We start from the raw sequence: 20827 nt of genomic DNA, 5'->3' as shown, positions 1-20827 counted from the left end.
CAGCCAGACAAGCAACTGACTTAGATTTGTGCAATTTTAAACCACCAAAATATGACACAGCATAGGGGAAACAAGCACTAAGAATAATGCTGCAATACTTGGGGCCATGGTGAAGACTGAGAAAGAGGGAACAGGAAAACAGAAGTGAGAGAGGAACACATCACCTCGCCTCTTCTGAAACAGTAAAAGAGTTACTTTCCTGAAATCTTTTACACCACCATGAGCAAAGGAGACTTCCTAAGTCAGGATGTTTTTCACAGAAAATCATAGACTGATTAAAGTTAGAAGGGATCCCTAGAAGTCACTTGGTCCAAGCACCCTGCTCAAGCAGGGACACCTAGAGCATGTTACTGTGTCCAGACAGCTTTTGAATATCTCTAAGGATGGAAAGTCCACAAGCTCTCTGGGCAACCTGTGCCAGTGTTCAGACACCCTCACAGTAAGAAAATGTTTCCTGATATTGAGAAGGATTTTCCTGTGTTTCATTTTGCAACCATTGCCTCTTGTCCTCTCACTAGGCACTACTTAGAGCCTGGCTTGTCCTCTTTGCATCCTCCCTTCAGGAATCTATATGCACTGATGAGACCCAACTTAAGCCTTCTCTTCTCCAGCCTGCAGAGTTCTAGCTTGCTCAGCCTTTCCTCAGAAGAGAGATGCTCCAGTCCTTTCATCATATTTGTGGCACTTCATTGGACCCTCTCCAGCAGCCATCTGCCTCTAGTTCTGGGCAATTCATAACTGGACACAGCACACCCTAGTGTGGCCTCACCAGTGCTGAGGAGAGAAGAATCACTACCCTCAAACAACAGGCAATACTTTTTGTCCATAGGCCAGGATACCATTAGCTTCCTTTGCTACAGGAGCACATTGCTGGTCCATGCTAAATTAGGTGTCCACCGGGACCCCCAGGTCCTTTTCTGCAATCTTGCTCTCAATATCATCACCTGGGCCTGTTCTTGCCCAGGTGCAGGACTTCACGTTTCTCCATTTCTCACAAAGTTATTGTCAGCCCATTCCTCCAGCCTGTCAAGGTACTTGCAGATGGCAGCATGACCCTCTGGTGTAACAGCCACTCCTTCCAGATTGACATTGTTGGCAAACTGGAGGAGAGTACACTGTTCTGACATCCAGTTCATAAATGAAGATGATAAATGGGACTGAACCAGTATCAACCTTTAAGGCAGTTACTGTTCTCCAACTAGACTTCATGCTGCTGATCACCACCCTCGAGACTTGGCCATTCAGCCCGTTTTCCATCCACCTCACTGCCTGATCATCCAGCCTGTACATCAACATCTTATGAGAGACAGTGTCAAAGCTCCTTTTCTGAACTACCTAAATAAATTCTTGCTAATATATATACATACATATATATATATACGTGTGTACTTATATATATAAAAACACACCAAAAAAACATCCTGATACATTCCTCTTTTGGTTATTTTGTAAATACGGAATTAAAGTTGGAAGTTCTCCAGCACTACAGGAAATCACTTATTAAAAAAATATAGAGCATCAGACATCATTCTAGTCAACCTAACCTTCTCACAGAGACCTGCAGATTTTGGAAGGTGGACAAGAGGGACACTCAGAGACAGAACAATATGCAAACACCTTGTGAAATCAGAAACAAAAAAACCCTAAAAACACATGTGCCACCCGAATTTATTTAAATCAGATTTATCACCAGATGGAGTGGGGATTGGCTGATTAATTGACTTTATTCCTTCTAGGGGCAGCCAGCAGTGTAAGGCACCTACTTGGTTTCCATTGCTTCTTGGGAAAGTTCTAAGACAACAAAGCCTGCAAACTGATCATGTTCACCATGTGTAACAGAAAAGTAGTACTTTCTCCTTCAGCAGTTCTAGCATCCTCTGTTACTGCATTCTTTATGCAGTTTGTTCTGAAATTTAAACAAGCAGCTACAGTAGGAAATATATCCATCTTTCAGTACAGAGGGATTGCAGCAACAACACAAAAGAGGAGCAGCAAGTCCCTTAACATCATGGAAAGAAACACAGGATAAAGCACGAGGGCTTTCCCATTTCTCAAATATTTCATGACTGTAACACAGAAGACTGCAGATCCTCCTTACTCATGTGTTTTTTAGCAGTGTACAAATAATCCAGAGTATCCAGAAGGTTCGTGCTATACATTATCTATATGATAGGACTGAAAAAGGTCTGTATCTTGATTGCCAGGCACTTCAGAAAGAAAACAACTCAGCAGCAAGAACAGTGAATTCTTCAGTAGAATGAATGAAGTATATACTAGATGAGGCCACCAGCAACATAAGCCAGTTGCATGATTGATGCTCTACCACAGTATCTGACAGCTGTGCTCAACAGACATTCTGACCTTTTCATGCTTTATATTCATGGTTCCTTGACTGGCATTCATTTTTTTTCCAGGCCTTTGAGTTTTGTTCTGTATGTACACTAGTTAAAACCAGAAGCAGCAAACCATATCCAAATTTTATCAAAAGACACAGAACACACAGAAGGAAAACTGATTTTGTTTTCAGTGCACACAATGTTTTCAAGATGCATATCAGCAACACAACAATCATGTACAATTCAAACCAGAAAGCTTACCTTGACATGCTCCAGTGCGAATATTAGGGATGAAGCCACGACGACATGGCTGAGGTTGAGCAGGGCACGTTTCACAGGGGTGACCCCATGCACGCCCAATGGTTGCACAACAGAGGGTTTTTGTGCAAACAATTCCAGTTAGCTGGTCCTGACATGTCTGATTGTTAACTTGTGTGAAACATGGGCCTGTTCTGTAATCTGGAAAAAGAGAAAGAACACTGTATTACACAAGAAAGTGTATTAGAAACTATAGAAGGATCACTTTTTAGTCCAAGACATATTAAGAAAATGTTAAAAGGACCTAGAAATGTAAGCTATGTTATTGCTTGCAGAAGTAGCACAACACCTTCCACTAAAGGTAATGATTTTCACCAGGTTATCTTATCTTCCAACTAATTTCATTCTAATAGGTGCAAATAAAAAAAGGCAGCTGGACCCAAAACTGATGTGTGCATTGTCAATGTATCCAGTAAAATTCCTAATAAGGGAAAGAGTTTTACAAACAGAAAAGCAACTAAAAGAGTACATCAGATAAAGCAAGCAAGAACTGGGAACTGGTTTTCCCACACCTAGGTTACTTCACGGCAGTTCATGGGAGGGAACTACAGATCACAGCCACTACACATTTCATGCTGATCAAGATTCGTGGCCAGCAATTGTCACAGAATCAACATTCCTGCTGGAATATTTAGTGCAAAACAGTGGAGTATTACAGAGGAGTAATCAGTAAACCATCATGCATTTTCAAAGGAGTAACAGGAGACAGTACAATCTATTCAAGCTATACTGAGTATATGGAATATAGCATGCAAACAATATGAAAATATACTGCTAGCCAAATTCCTGTAAGTATGTAACTTAGTAGTTTTTGACCTGAGCAAACAGAAAAACTTTTGACCTTATGAGGCAACACAAACTGTGAATAACTATTAACTGAAAATAAGAAATAAGAACCAGACGGTTGCTGTAGCCAGATTTCATATCCTTATGGAATTTTCCACCTTTCTTTATTCTTTTTTCCTGCTGAAAACAGACTCCAATATTGGTATTGTCTTCTGCACACTTTCACAGAATCACAGAATACATCCAGTAGGAAGAGACCTCAAAGATCATCCAGTCTAACTCTCCACCCAGCACTGCAGGGTCAACACTAATTCATGTCCCTAAGTGCCAGGTCCACACTCTGCTTAAACATCTCCAGGCATGGTGATTCCACTATTGCCCTGGGCAGGCCAGTCCAATGTTTAATAACCCTTTCAGTGAAGAAATATTTCCTAACATGCAGCCTAAACCTCCCCTGGTGCAGCTTGAAACCATTTTCTCTAGTCCTAGCGCTTGACACCAAGGAGAAGTGTCTGGTCCCCTTCTCACTCCAACCTCCCTTCAGGTAGTTGTAGAGAGCAGTAAGGTCTCCCCTCAGCCTCCTCTTCTCCAGACTGAACAACTCCAGCTCTCTCAGACTCTCCTTGTAGGTCATGTGTTCCAGGCCCTTCATGAGCCTCCTTGTCCTTCCCTGGACACACCCCAGCACCTCAATGTTCTTCTGGTAGTGAGGAGCCCAGAAATGAACATAGTGCTTGAGGTGTGGCCTCACCAGTGCTAAGTACAGGAGAGCAATCACCTCCCTGTTCCTGCTGGCCACACAAGCCAGGAAGCTGTTGTCTCAGGATGCCATTAGTGTGCAATTGTTCTCAGAATCAAACTACAAATGAGACAACTGATGGCCTCTAGAACTTGGTATTTTCACCCCACAGAACAAAAACGCTTTGACATGTGTGACAAGGGAGGAAATGTTCTTCCCACTGAGAACTCATAAAGTTTTCTTTGCACTAAGACATACTGTCTTTAAAGTAAAAGCTAGATCAAATAGAAACAAATGTTCTGATCTCTACATACAGTACGTTCAGGTACCAGTCAGGGAAGGACTTTTGCATGCAGTTACTTAAACACAGTGTCAGTTAATTTCAACTGGGCTGTTCACTTCAATAAAGTTAAGCAAGCACAAAAGTATCCACAACAAAAATGCCTAACAATAAAAGGAGATTAAAAGATCTTAAATATTTGGTAAGAGAACAGAATGCCCTGACGGCACGTTTGCTGATGACACAAAATGTGGAGAAATTTAATGAAACACAATAAGGGCAAGTGTAGAGTCTTGCATCTGGGAAAGAACAACCCCATGGACCAGTATAAATTGGGGACTGTGTAGGGAAAATGGGACTTGGGGATCCTAGTGAACAGAAGAATGACTACAAGCCAGAAATGTGTCCTTGTGGCAAAAAGAAAAATGACATCTTGAGGTGTATTAGTAGGGGTGTGGTCAGTAGATTGAGAGAGGTTCTCTTCCCCCTCTACTCTGCCCTGGTGAGGCTGCATCTGGAATATTGTGCCTAGTTCTGGGCCCCTCAGGTCACGAAGGACCTCAGGGAACTGTTTGAAAGAGTCCAGCATAGAGCCACAAAGATGATTAAAGGAGTGGAAAATCTCCCTTATGAAGAAAGGCTGAGGGAGGTGCGTGTTCTTTAGTTGGGAGAAGAGGAGGCTGTGGGGGTGACCTCATTAATGTTTATGAATATGTGAAGGGAAGGTGTCAGGAGTATGAAGTCAGGCTCTTCTCAGTGATGTCCAACGATAGGAAAAGGGGCAATGGGCACAAGCTGGAGCATAGAAGGTTCCATGCAAACATAAGGAAAGACTTTTTCACTGTGAAGGTGACAGAACACTGGGACAGGCTACCTGGAGAGGCTGTACAGTCTCCTTCTCTGGAAACATTCAAAACTCACGTGGATGCATTCCTGTGGGACCTGCTCTAGGTGATCCTGTTCTGGCAAGGAGGTTGGAGAAGAGGATTTTTCAAGGTCCCTTCCAACCCCTAACATTCTGTTACTCTGTGACTATGAACTTTAATCTTTCTTGATTTTCATTACAAAATAATCCTCAGAGTTATACTTTCAAGCTTTCCTTGCATCCATCAAGCCACAAAGATAGAACATTTAGTGAAATATACATGCTATAAAAACAAAATCACTATTTGTTAGAAAAAGGTTTCACTGATCTTTCATCCAATATACTGGAAGACACAAAGCTTTACAACAGTCAGTTTAATTACTTCTGAGGCCCTTGACATATGAGAGAGAGATTAATTTTAAACATACAATACAGATCCAGATGACTCACACCAGAAAACTAGAAAACTGTGATCATATCAAGCTATAACTGCATATGAAAATTACAAATATGTGAAACACAAACTCCAACCATCACAGATATAAATTCTAGTAACTCACTGTAATCTTATATGGATTATAGTTAAGGGGTAAGGAAAAGACTCCATCACTTATTATGACTGTTTATTTTTTTCATATAAAGGTCATTCATGTATCACAAAGATTGAGGGGGAACACATGATAGACTGCATATCTACAATTTCCAAAGCTTGCATTCACCAGGACTGATGATCTTGACATTCTAGCTCATTTTGAAATTCCTACTCAGAAAGTAAGTAATTCTGCTGACAGTATTGTGTTCTTGTAGCATATATTCTCCGAGGTACACTTTTTTATAGGACCACTTACAGAAGGGGGTAAAAATACAAATTATGTATTTTTCTGTTTAATGTTTGGTGACCCATAGGCATATTCTGGAAAAGATCCTTCACAGTAAGGAGTTTGGAATTCAATTAGGCAAGATTAAAATCTGAACTTAAACCTGAGTGGTGAATTGTATTTGAATTCCATTATTTTCCCATAAAACATAAGATTATGAGTACGCTGTATCAGCACCAGCAATGAAAAGTCTCTTTTAGAGTGTGAGTTTGACAGAGATTAGAGAATATAACCAGACTACAAAGAGTATCTATGCCAGAAAATACAAGTTAGGTATAAGATATCAATACACTGCTGAGGTTCTATAACCAAGTAACTTCCAATAGTGTAAGTCTGCAGGAGGGCATTTGAAAATCTGACTACAGTAATTTAAACAGTAGAAGGACAAAAAACCCCCTGTTATTAAATTTTCTGAACATTTTGAGCTCCTTGAGAGCTTACATAACAGCTTACATAACCTTGGGTCACAGAAACCTAGCAGCAGACCAGGTAAAGCAGCCTACTATCTGCACCCAGCCAGAATAGTTCTTTGCACAGCTATGGCAACTGCATTTCAAACAGGATGTAGGATTTCAGAAGCATGCTTCACAGTTAACATTATTTTTAATAACAAAAATAGCATCTATAACAAATACAACCGTTTTTAGAATCTTTAGCCATTCAGTTTATCCAAAACGAAACCAAAGTAAAGAGTCTGACTAGTGGCTGGTCTTCTAAGAATCACACATTAAGATTTTACAATATGAAGTGAAGGCAGGTGAATAGTAAAATATACCTGTTTACATAAAGGTCTTTAGTCACATAGTATATTTTCACTTATGGGAAGCAAGCATACTAAAAAGTCATTCAGATGATACTTTACAGTTTCAAACAAGGCTGTGAATGTGATTCTGAAATTACCATCTGAGATTCTGTAGTCTGTTTTATACAGTCACTTAGATTATATTATTATAAAGGTTCATCTGCCCCTGAGTGTATGAATGAAGCATCTCTTACATACTGGTTTTCTTGTCTTATTGTTACGTGTTTCTTCATTTGTCCTCTTTCAGCATTGCTGCCAAAATAATTTTGCCAGACAGATAATAAGTTATAAATCATTTCTTGCTTAGAAAGGGTAACTGCTTTGGTGAATGAAAGTAATTTTCAGTACAAATATGTAATGCGTATTTTTAAACCTCAGAGAATTATATTCCTATATAAAATCACAGAACCACTTAGGCTGGAAACCACAGTTAAGTTCATCAAGTCCAACTGTTAATGTAGCACTGCCAAATGATGAATGCTCCATCAACATGTCTTTTAGATACTTGCAGGAAAAGCGACTCCATCACTTCTCTGGGCAGCCTACTCCAGTGTGTGATAACCCTTTCAGTAAAGAAATTCTTCCTAAGATCCAACTAAAACCTCCTCCGGCTCAACTTGTCCTATCACTTGTTAGTTGGAAGAAGAGACTGACCCCCACATCCTCCTAAAATCTCCTTTCAAGGTAGTTGCAGAGAGCAATAAGGTTTCCTTGCAACCTCTTTCTCTAGGGTAAACAACCCCAGTTACTTCAGCTGATTCTCTTTAAGTCTTCTTCTCTAGACCTTTCACTAGTTTTGTTGCTCTTCTTCTAGACACAGTACAGCACACCTCAATATGCATCATGACCTGAAAAATGACAGCTTTTATCAGCAATCCAAACTGCAAACCGGTTTTTCATATTATTGAATTTAACAAGTACTTTTTTTTTTTTTGTCCCGTTGTCATCAATAGTAAAAAACCCCTGGCAATAGCATACTGTACTTTTAACTACATTACAGTATTTCTATTATTTCATAGAAATACATTTTCTTTATTGGACTATCCAACTATCAGTTCTTAGGACCTTTTTTCTTTAATTTACTTTGAAAAATTTCAAGTCTGTTCTGATTCTACCCTCAATTTAAAAACGGCTATTTGACAGGGAGCTTGCCACAATGATTAGAAACATAAGAATTCAAGTGGTGGGTACGGTACAATATCTATTTATCTTATTCTTCTTTCTGTACCTCTGGCCAGAACTAGACGATTCAGATGAAGGTGAAAAAAACCTGCTGTAAGTAGGTATGAGATAATCTGTCTGCCATATTATGTTTCCTCCCTGTGTCTAACACCCACTGCCTCAAAACTTGAGGAAAATGTTGCTGTTGTTCACGACAATATTATTGAAATATTTTGGTATGTATATAAGGATCCAACTTCTCTATGAATTTTGTCACAGTCTTAGCTTCCACAGTTTAATACGGTGTTAACTAACCACTCCTGCCCATGAAAATTTTACCTCTTCTCCAGTAACTCAAAAGAGAAAAAGTGAGGCACAAAAAGAAAGAAAAGTTAAAAGGTGCCTAGATGCACTGGGATGTCCATTGCAGATTATCTGGAGAAAAAGGAAAACTTGCAGTTTCTTTTCATAGGAAAGCACAGACTGAAAGGTCCCGAGACAAAACAGAGTTTCTGCGTCAAGCCCAAGAACACTACTTGTGGTGCAGAGGCAAGTCTCCTGCACCCTTACAATGCCTATGTGAAAGCTCCAGAAGGGTAAAAGGACACAGACTACAGTCCTCGAGCACACATTACCACAACCCTGCATTTCATGTCTCTGAGTATTAGAAAGATTAGCAGGAAGCAATTAGCAGGAAGTCTGTTTCTTCATTTTTATTTAAACAGAACTCTACAGAGGCATAAAGAAATAAGGAAGCAATGTGTTTGGAAGTATTTTTAACCATAAGCTATTTGGAATACTGGTAGTTCTACTACTGAAAATATTAAGCATGATGGTCAGTATCAATCAAATGAGAAGCAAGTAAAAGAGGAGGTCTGAGACATGCTCTCCCCAGCCCATCAATGAAACAACCAAACGTAATACTTGATGAATCTGTTTCGCTGCCTTACAAAGCAAATTTGCCTTTCATAAGGACTTTTAATATTAATGAAGGGATGAGAAAACAGGTCATTTCAACTGCTACTATTTGCAGGCTCAAGAATAGCAACCAGCTTATTATTATTAGTGACACCTCAAATATCCATTTCATATATCAGCACTATTAGATAAATAACATAATACATGGGTGTCCTGAAGTGACAAACCCCCAAGCATGCCCTAACCCAGGCAGTGGAATGAATGTGCAAACCTGGGCACTTCCTGTGCTCCAGACAGTCCAGATAAACATGCAGCATGTGTAATTAACCTTGTAACACGCCTGTGAACTGTGTGTGCCCCAGCCATGTTTGGATATGCCCCATCCTATAGGTTCAGCTATCAGGTTTCTCTGTTACCAAAGTACATTAATTGTCTTTGGACAGTATTTAAACCAGTTGAGCTGGTATGAAATCTACCTTGTTCTCACCTAGAAAGCAACAAGAGCCAAATGCTGCTGGAGTTGCAGCTGAAGAGCCCGCATAACTTCCCCTAACATTGAGAGATCTCCAGGAACACAAAACTTACTTTCATTGCTTGTTGCAGCACCTGCTCGATTACTGATATTTTTTCAAAGTAGCTAACTGAATTTTCCCCTTTTCAATCTGAAATTGAAATGTTTTGATAATTGAAAGCAATACTGAACTCCACCTTCCTGCAACAGGAAATCTCACTATGTGTGACTCCTAACCACAGCAGCAGCAATGGAGGAGCAAGGCAACCCCTGTTTTTCCCCTGATTTGGTGTAAATGACAGTGTTACCCAGACTTTGTGTTTCAAATAAATGGGACTTCAGGGCTTTTCTTGATTAACTCTTTATCTGATTATTAAATGGCTGGTGATACTCATAGTTGAACTTGAGTTCAGACCACAAATCCAAAACGTATGTATATTCAACTCCAACATCTGTTGATTGTAAGCCACAGTATGCAAAAAGATATTTAAACATTACAAAGGCACATATGTTTGTTTTATTAAAGATTATATATTTTTCCTTTGATATTTTAATCATCCTAATATGGAAAACTGTTCTTTCTGCTCTAATATTTAGCTGCCCACATGCAGGGTGCATCCTAAGGTTGCAAAAGTAACAAAAGATAGAGGAATTGCAGTGATTCAGGTTTGATATAAATGTAAAAGCACTGTTTTCAAAGGTGACATCCAACAACTCACAGAAAAATGACTGTTGGATGAAAAATGAGAGTTAGTCTCTTGTAAAATGAAAGAGATTTGGCACATCTATTAATTTCCTTTGGAAAAAGTAGTCTGTGGGCAGTACAGCTATTTAGACTAATAAGTTCACATAAACCAAATCCTGAATAGTAAAGTCTGAGACTCCTCTTCCTCTGATATTTTTTAAGAAAATTTTTGTGTCATTCCTTTAAGTATTTAATACAATAAAGTTTATGATTAATTTAAACAACAAACACTGAAGTCTTTTAAATGTTTTAAATTGTGGATTAGTTTGAGCCACATCCCCATGATTTTTATAGAATTTATTTTAGTATGTAATAGTGAAGACGAGTAGTTGACAAAGGTTTTGAACGTGTTGAATATTTCATGAAGGCTTGAATGTTTTTATACAGCTGACAGTTTTCATTTTCAGGTTCAATTTTTACTACTGTTCTGCTGGTCCCAAATCACCATTTCTGACATCTCCTGCAATACAATACTTCCATAGAATCATAGAATCAACCAGGTTGGAAGAGACTTCCAAGATCATCCAGTCCAACCTATCACCCAGTCCCATCCAATCAACTAGACCACAGCACTAAGTGCCTCATCCAGTCTTTTCTTGAACATCTCCAGGCATGGCGACTCCACCACCTCTCTGGGCAGTCCATTCCAATGGCAAATCACTCTCTCTGTGAAGAACTTCCTCCTAATATCCAGCCTATACCTCCCCTGGCACAACTTGAGACTGTTTCCACCATACAAGTTCCTGTGATTGATTAGGCAACTTAATATATACAGGGCAATTAAAAAAAAAGGAGTGGAGGGCAGTTCTAAATGAAGGAAGGAAAAAAAAAGTCATGTTTAATGCAGGAGTCTATGTGGGCTTTGTAGATTTTGACAAAATGCCAGTTTCCACCAGTACTGCTGTCATGATCATTCTAAGCACATTCTCGTTTTCCTCTTTGTGGAACAGCAAAAGCAGCTCTTTTCCAAAAGCAACATCCCAGGGTTTGTATGCTCATTTTAACTTAATGGATATTTTGTCCGTTTTAAGCAAATAAAAGTATTATCTGCAAAACTTAAAACTCTTTTTTAAAATTAGAAGTAACTCGTTCTTACACACCTAAAAACAGTGGGGAAAAAAAATGAAAAAATACTAGTCAATCACCAGTACTTCTGAAATAAAATATAATTTTCTATGATCAGTCTGAAGAAAATGCTTCAGTTATCATAGCCTATAAAACCTTTTGAAAACTACACACAAAACCCTCCAGAGAAATACTTGCTTTTGCCACTTATGGAATTTAATTGCTTTCAGAAGCAAAGTATTTCCACATACAAATTTATTGGAAGAAACTGCTGCCTATACAACTGCAGCATCATAGACTCACTGGTGCAAAATTTCAGATGAATAATAAAAGCTGGGAAATAAAAATGCCCTCAATCTTGGTTGCAGTCAGGTCTCCCATATTAGTCTGTTTGGAGCTTCCTGTAAACATATAAAAGTGTATGTAAGTGTATATAAATGCATAAAATCTGCAAAGTGTACATGGAAATAAGAAATCACAACAAAAACTTTTTACATCCAGCAGTTCATACCTACTATCCTAATAAATAGCTTCTTAGACTTTTACTTTGCTGAGATGTCTACAAAATTCAAAGTAGTGAAGTATCTCTGTGTAACAAGCTGCCAACTGTGACAAAAAAGCAGTTATAACTACTCCCAATAATGCTCACCCTATTCTCACCCAACCTCCTAGGTGATCCCGAAAACTTCACGCCAGCAAACCCCCTAGTCACCCCACCTTATATGCTATCCTATGCTCAGTCCCCAAAAAAACCAGGAGGCGTACCAGCCCAAGCTGCCTCCATTCTAGCCCTCTTCCTAGCCCCATTCCTCCACATACCAAAACAATGCACAATAGCCTTCCAACCCCTCCCCCAGCTCTTATTCTGAACCCTGGTTGCCAACCTCTTATCCTCACTTGAGTGGGCAGCTAGTCAGTGGAATATCCCTTCATCATCATTGGCCAACTAGCCTTTGTCACCTACTTCACCATCACCCTAATCCTCTTCCCCCTCATCCTCATCCCCCTAGAGAACAAGCTACTCAACTACTAAAAATACTCGAATAGTTTATTAAAAACATTGGCCTTGTAAACTGAAGACTGAAGACTCACAACTCTTCTTAGAGTTATCTGAACCCATATCAGAAAAAGAGGGCTTAAACCTCTACCTCCAACTCCCAAAGCTGGTATTCTAAACTATTCTCTGCCTACCACAAATGAAAAACGGAGACCTGGTCACAAGGGATAGGGTGAATGCTAAGGTACTCAATGAATACTTCACCTCAGTGTTCACCAGCAAGGGCTCGGTCCACGCTGTCCAAGCTCCAGAAAACAGAGCTGGAGCATGGGAAAAGGAACATCTGCCCCCTATAAGCAAAGATCAAGTTCAAGACCACCTAAAGAACCTGAGGGTGCACAAGGGCAAATCATGCCAGATGAACTTGGTGGCTTTCTATGATGGAGTTACAGCACCAGAGGATAAGGGAAGAGCAACTGATGTTATCTACCTGGATTTGTCTAAAGTTTTTGACACTGTCCTACATGACATCCTGGTCACCAAATTGAAAAAACATGGACTTGAAAGGTGGACTACTCGCTGGGTGGAGATCAGGGTGTCATGTGGGACAGTGTTGAAGGCTTTACACAGGTCCAGATAAATGACATCAGTTGCTCTCCCCTTGTCCATTGATGTTGTGACCTTGTCATAGAAGGCCATCAGGTTTGTCAGGGGTGATCTGCCCTTGGTGAAGCTGTGTTGATTGTACCCAATCAACTCTTCACTATTCTTCTGCCTTAGCAGTGCCTCCAGGATGATCTGCTCCATGATTATACCAGGCACAGTGGTGAGACAGATTGGCCTACAGTTCCCTGGATCATCCTTCTTTCCCTTTCTGAAAATGGGGGTTATGTTCCCTCTTTTCCAGTCAGTGGGGACTTCACAGGACTGCCATGACTTTTGGAATATAATAGAGAGCAGTTTAGCAACCTCATCTGCCAGTTCCCTCAGTACCCATGGGTGTATCCCATTGGATCCCAGGGACTTGTATGTTCTCAAGTTGTTCAGATGGTCACAAACCTGATCTTAATTAACAATGGGCAGTTCCTTCTTCCAGCACCTGCCATGATCTTCTGTGTTTTGGGGAGTGTGGCTGGAGTCCTTGTCAATGAACACTGAGGTAAAGAAGTCGTTGAGAACCTCAGCCTTCTCCACATCACTTGCCACCAGTTCTCCCATTTCCCTTCTGAGGAGGCCCACATCTTCCTTAGTCTTCCTTTTGCCTTTAATGTACACATAGAAACTTTTGCTATTCCCTTTGATCTCCCTGGCTAGATTTAATTCTAACTGAGCTTTATCTTTTCTAATCTGGTCTCTTGCTGCTCGTACAGCTCCTTTGTATGCCCCTGTCAAAGGAACAGAATCCCTTGTCAGCAAAGAGGAAATTTCAAAAATCAAGTCTGCAGATATAATAAATTTTTAAAAGTATTCAAGTAGAGTGTAAAAAGTGCACTATAGACTTCCCCCCACCCTCACAGTTTCTGCTTTGGAGTTCTGTGTCACTACTCATGTCAGGAATCAACCCTACTAATTAAGGTCAGTATTCTATACTGGTTAAGGCTACTTACATGTAAATGAGTTGCAGAACAGGCTCACAGTGACTACATAATAATTCCCAGAGGCTCTGATCTCACAATGGCATGTTGGGATGTGTTTCAGTTAGCTGACAGTGAACAGCAGTCATGGCATTTTAGAGGTCAAACATACAGTCTTCTATAGCTTCAAAACTTACAAGCAGCTAAATGTAGCTTAAAACTTTGTAGTAAGTGAAATGGCCTAACATATTCCTCAGCCCTCTGGCAATCTGTGTACTATTACCGTGTAAGGTCGAAAATAAGTTGGAAGACATTAAAAGAAGATGATGTTTACATATTAGACCCCAGGCTCTAACCAGAACCCAGTGTCAGAACAAAGTCAGGCACCATAATGCACAACCTCTGCATCTGTGGAGTCTCTCCCTTTAACTGTATTCTTCTTAGTAGCCATTTTAGGCAGGCCTTCAGAAAGCATCCACACAAAATAAAAGGAGGGAAAATATTTTGTAATCAGTTCCTACATAAATTAAGAAAAACATACAAAAAGCCTCAGCAGATCAGAAACCCTATTAAAAAACATGCAGCTGATTATAATCTTGCTAATTGTTGCTGTATGTAGGAAAAACAATAGTTTAAAAAAAACACTCTTAGGAAAAAAAAAATCTTCCCAGAAACACTTCCCCAGGTGACTGTCTAAACTATCCTAGCATTTTTTTTGAGTTGATAATAAACAAAAAAAAAAAAAACCCAGAGCTCTCCCTACTAAGAAGCAGAAGTTAGTTTCCTCTTCTTCAGGTATGTTTTTTGCTCAGCACAACAGAAGAGCTTCAGGGATTACTTCTTTGGCTTATACAGTTTTTTCAGTGGTACCTTTTAACAATCAAAATACAGGACATAAGTTAAATCAGATGATTCATTTCTTCTTTCAGTAAAGAACCGTTTCTCATTTACCAAGCTATTACTCTGGGGTAGAATAAACCAGCTGACTTTTGGTACTCCAGTATTTTGCCAGTCTGAGTGGCTTCAGCAAATTCTATTCTTGGTAATAACAGATTACTTTCTTTCATGTAATTTCATTAGAACAACTATAGCTACTAAGATACTGTATAACTAATGTTTATGAAGACAATTACAGTTGAAAATGTAAATAGATAAAATGTAAAGAATTTTAAATCTTCACACTTATTAACAATAATTTAAAACATTTTCATTCAAATGTAATTTCTTCATCACACTTCACTTTCAAAATAATTAAAAATTTTAATTCTGAAGTCCAATATGGTTTTCAACACCAACATGAAGCTTACTTTTTGGATTTGCTCAATGTGAGTTACAGAAACATCTTCTAGCCTCTGCTTCTCATTTTCCCTTTCTATTTCTTGTAAAATGGTTCAGTGCTCCAGCATTTAGGCAGCAAACCCAAAATATCTACAGTTAAATGCTAACAGTGTATCTAAACCTGAATTCTGGTTTCACTCTAAACTCCCAGCAGCTTCTCTGGATTTCTGTCAGACTTAGCAGTGCAGGACTAAACCCAAAAATCTATTTTCACTGTGTGGTGGGTTGAAATCTCCCCCCAACATTAACTTTACCAGACTAGCTCAGTTTGGAAGCAAATGGAGCTATATTTACTACAATCCACAATGCAGTGCAATGCAATGCAATGAATATATACAAGTATACAGTATTTACAATATTTACAGGTCTTTACAATTAATAGAAAAGCACAGAAACCCACCTGGCTGAAAGACCAGGAAAGCTGCCCCCTGGCAAAGGAAAGAGAGAGAAAGAGAAGCAGATAAGGTTAATACCAGACCAAGCAATGCATCAAGGTCAGCAAAAGTGTGTTAGAAATCTTCACAGCGAAGAAGAAAGAGCAGAACACACTGCACCGCACACTACCCCAGAATTGTTTTGAAAACCCAATCTTATTGAAGCTATCCCTTCAATGAAATTGTTTAGATTAATCATTATTCTTTCCTTTTTACACCCAATAGTGATTTATATACATTTTTACTATTTTTCTGCTCGAAATCTGTAACAAATTTTATAGGCATAGCCTCAAACCACCACACACTGATTTCAGCTGCTTTTTGGGAATTTACAGGGACAGAAGACTCTCTATCGGCAGAAGAGAGAGTTGTGACTGTAGTAGCCTTGTGAAGGGCACTTCATGAGCAAGACTGTAGACAGGGAAAGAAAATGAAGTCATGGCATACATGCTGCACCCTCACCAGAAATAAGAGGAAAGATACTCAAAAGTCATTACATCCAATAGTAGACCTGCCAGCTGCTCAGAGCCCCTGCATTTTGTAAAATCCAATCTCCTGGGAGCTAATTGCAGAATACACAGAGTGAAAAGTACCAGGACAAGCAAAAAACACCAGACAAGAAAGCAAAAGAGGAAAATTATTTTGAAGTATCTGGCATCTGTCCAAACCCCAACCATTGAGCCAAAGAGATTTTTGGTTCTCCACACTCATCCTCTTGGCGCAGCATTTAGATAGCTTTATTATAATCTCCCTTTTTTATTAATCAAAATAAATATAATGATTAGAGTGAATGAGAATTTTAAAGGGAAATCAGACAAGCAAATAGTTTTCTTATTTCTTTTCAGTCTCAATTGTCCATGAGGAGAACTGCTCAGGTGTTGTGGAACAATATTTCTATACTTTTCCTCTTTTATTTCTTGCTCAATCATTGAGCCTCAGTACAGTACTATAAAAGAAGACACAAAGAAATATTCAAACCCCTCTTTTCATGCTCAGCTTTAAACTTATACCTCTATGTACACAAAACACACATATACACACTCAAGTTAAAACACAAATTCAACAGTTGTGTTGATGATGACCCTCTTCACAGGCTTTACACAAGTAAGTTACATCACTGTATGTGACAGCAGTGACATAAACCACGTAATTATCTCTATAAAAGTATGTAAAAAATAAACAAAAAAACCCTCACATATTACATTAAAAGTATCATTTTCATATAGATGCCTGTATAGCAGGTTAGTATATCTTTCTTATGCTTGCTTGCACGCTCTCGTGGAAGAATTTTGCAATAATGTATAATAATACATAACATTTGAGAACAATCGTACAGCTATCAGAACTACAACCTGTAGCTTCCAAAACTGCAACCAGTAAAAACAGCCAGAACAATGTCATCATGACTGATACCAGTGTAGGCCACAAGCTTGAATAGTTTAACAACAGATTCTTTTTTAAGACTACTGAAAATGCATAGAAATGCTTTTGGTTGGTTTTTTTTTTTTTAATTTACATTTCCTGTTTGCCTTCCAAAAGATACATTTTTAACACTAGACTGAACACAAACAGTGCAGATTACTGCAAACTTGCTACCAATACTGGGGTGGGGGGAGAAAAGAGAGAGTGAGAGAAACCTCCAAAGCCTACTCCAAGTATGCAGTAATTTGAAATTTTAACTGCCTGTGTACTATTAATAAAGACCTCTGTTTGCTTTTTATTTTTATTTTTTTATGACCCCTTCTGCTATGAAGCAATTTCATCTTAACAATTTATTAATGTAGTATGATTCAAAACTTCCTGCCGTTGTCTTAAATATTAAAAACAACTATGACTATACACTATCAATGAAGTCCCTACAAAGAGCTAAAAATTTCGAGGAACAAACATGTATCCTTTACAGGACTTTAATTATTGTGAGATTTCCAGCTCTTCTTGTTTCCAGCTTTTAAAAGTGAATTAGCACTGATGGTGAGGATGGGTTGGCTCCTTGACTGTTTTGATCTGAAAAATATCTTCTAAGAATTTGTATTACTGTAGCTTTTTTAGATACTTAATTTAACCTAAAATGTATACTAAAACATAAGCTCTTTTATTAGATAAAGCTGAAATGTTGAAAAAAAATGAAAAAGTAATTAGGATCTGTGACTCTTTATTACATTTGAAAAAGTCTCAGGGTTCGTTTGTTTTGTTCAACTACATAAATCAGTCTACTAAGAGGTACTACTGGAGAGAGTCCAGCCAAGAGCCACTTAGATGATTAGGGGACTGGAATACCTACCTTACAATGAAGGACTGAGAGAGCTGGGTCCATTTAGCCTGGAGAATAGCAGACTTGAAGGGGAATCTCATTAAAGCTTATATATAACTAAAGGTGTCAGGAGGATGAAGCCAGCCTCTTCTCAATGGTGTCCAGTGAAAAGGGGTGACGGACACAAACTGGAACACAGGAAGTTTTACATAAAGAACAAGTTCTTCACTATGAGGGTAGCAGAGTACTGGAATAAGCTGCCCCAACAGGCCATGGCATCTTTCTCTGAAGGCATTCAAAACCCACCTGGATGTGTTCCTGTGTGATTCACTCTAGGTGATCCTACCCTGATATGGGAGTTAAAATACATGATCTTCAGAGGTCTCTTCCAGATCTTACTACTCTATGATTCTAGGTCTTTCTCTCCAGCCCCTTCTTCAGAAAACATCTCTGTAAATGTGTTTAATCAGTGTCTGCATGTCACTGTATTTTTAGGTGTTACTAGAAATCAACACAGAAGTAAATTCAAATCCCATGCATTCAAGGTCTTTTCCTTTCCTACTTGGGAGGCCTTAGTTAACCCAGCTGAAATGGATAGAAAGCTTTCCATGAAACTTCAAGAAAGCTAGATTTGTTACAAATCTGTGTTAGGTGTCTCCTATGGAGGCAGACCCCACCCCTTTCTTTCTTAATCCATTTTATGTGTTTTCCTGTATTTGTTTCTTACATCTTCTTAAAGTGTGCACTGTGAGTGGAGGCAGAGTGAAAAATATCACACAGCTGTACTTCCAAAGTAATCACAAAATCTTAATAATATATGAAAGCATTTTTAAAAAGTATTGCTTGTTATGGTGTTATATTTGAGAATTAATCACAAGTAACAACGCTTGGTCCAGTTCATTTAATTTGGAATCTTACACGTTTGCTTTAGAGAATAAGAGTAACGTCAGGCAGCCAAAGCAGCCCACCCAGCATGACCGTGGCCAGGGGGCCCTGGAAGCTCTCCAGACAAGGAGACTCCACAAAGGGTTTTGCATAACTAAAACAAAAATTTGTAGTTTAAATAATTTTTACATTGTTCTGTATTTCATGAATTGTATAACATTTTAAAAAAATACAACATCTAAGACATGGTAACAGAAAGGATGTGAAATGATACTCCAGGCAGAAAACAGCAAAGACCTCCACTTATTCCATGTCACGTTCAAACTGTGGTTTGGATGCCTTGTCAAGAGGAGATAACAGGCAGCTTTACTCTTCTCATGAAGCTAACCCATCCGTGAGCAATCTCATACCCCCAAAGATAAAACAGCACTAACCATCTTCCCTGTACTGCCTTAGGAGTGAGAATAATTGCTACAGCAGTTGTCAGAAAACACAGACATCACTAACTGAAGTCCGTTCTCACACATCAGTGAAAATATCCATTCTACAGACAAGATGTAGGGTTATAGAGCAGCAGTCACTGTGCAGTAAAACACGAACTGCAGCCTCCCAGGAAAATTCTTTCTCTGCAGGATCCTGATGGCCTTGGCGAGCCTTAAAAGCTCTTCAGCGGTACAAAGTGGCACAGCTCAGTCTGCATGTACAATAAGTAAATAAAAGGGTCCGAAAAGGGGACTGAAGACAGAAGCACTAATTCCTGTTCTACAAATCAAAAGAACAAAAATGTTATGTAATCATGTTGAAGTTAAATGTTTGTCAGTAAAGTTAGCATTACATGCCTTAATTCCAACATGGAGAGGGAACATCTCTTTACATACAGGCCTAAATTATCACACTTGCCTAGGGCAGTCAAATAACCAAAAGAATCTTTCACTTAATGAATGCAAGATTAGATTTTATATTGTACTATCTGAGATTTAATTTTGCAACAGTGACCTCCAATTCAAAATCACCCAGGGGTTAAAAAAAAATAAATTGTTTATTGGGAAAGAAAATGTTTCAGATTATATAATTTCTATACTGGAAAATGTTTCTACCACTGTTAACATTTTATTATTTTCAGATGTTTTTGGTTTAGCTGGGAGGTCTTGCTTAAACTTTCCATTTAGTGTAGATATGGCAGATTAAGCCTGCATTTTACAAATATTCATAACCAATAGAAGTTTTTGTGCATCGGACTACTAAATGTGAGGTAGGTAAATGATGTCTTAAAAAAATCACATTACGGTATGATCCATCAGTTAAAGAAGTTGAAATGAGGTCCAAAATTAACAAGTATTTTCCTTCTGTATTTTTCCTGTCATTTATGCTACAGGGCATGGAGGATGAAAACATCTGAAAATACTCTCTCCATATAGCAGATAGACCAGTTTTTAAGTTTTAGATGCAGACAGCAGACCCAGCTCAAGGTCCTGAAGCAGACTAAGAGCATAATTTTAGCTCATATACAAAGGTCACTTACTGTCAGTCCTAACAAGAAAGCTGCAGATGCACAGCCTTGCAGAATCAGGACCAGAGGAATAAGACATCCACTCTGGAAATGCGCATCTGCACTGAGAGTAACAGCCTACTGTGTCTCGTCCCAGCACAAAAGGATAATTAGTGAAGATACGCAGAGCCAAAAAGAAAATACGGGCTACAGGACTGGATACCACAAGAATAGGTAGATGCAACATTTTAGGCATGGAAGGCATTTTTTTTCTTTGAAGCCAGTAATAGATTGCAATAGACAAATAAAAGAGAAAGATTACTGCATGAGAAAAAGTTCAATCTGGCAGTTTTGAGGTGTGAAAAGAAAGTTTGGACATCAGCTATAGACATATTTTTGCTTAATGAGTTGCACTTATTGAAAGCACAATGAATTGGAGGTATTTTGTGAGCTTA

At 38.8% G+C, this 20827-nt stretch overlaps 1 protein-coding gene across 2 annotated transcripts in view; it reads right to left on the bottom strand.

The window, feature by feature from the left end:
* The window catches only part of FBN2 (fibrillin 2), a 202389-nt gene that overhangs the window by 129033 nt on the left and 52529 nt on the right, over positions 1-20827 (bottom strand). For both annotated transcript variants that reach the window (XM_054397847.1, XM_054397848.1), the window contains exon 6: positions 2598-2795. In XM_054397847.1, the coding sequence (XP_054253822.1) occupies positions 2598-2795 (198 nt within the window). The remainder of the gene's footprint in view (positions 1-2597; positions 2796-20827) is intronic.

The sequence above is a fragment of the Indicator indicator genome, chromosome Z (genome assembly GCF_027791375.1).
Source record: "Indicator indicator isolate 239-I01 chromosome Z, UM_Iind_1.1, whole genome shotgun sequence".
Taxonomy (NCBI): Eukaryota; Metazoa; Chordata; class Aves; order Piciformes; family Indicatoridae; genus Indicator; species Indicator indicator.
The sequence above is the reverse complement of the archived record's forward strand: the minus strand, read 5'-3'. Positions and strand labels throughout refer to the sequence as shown.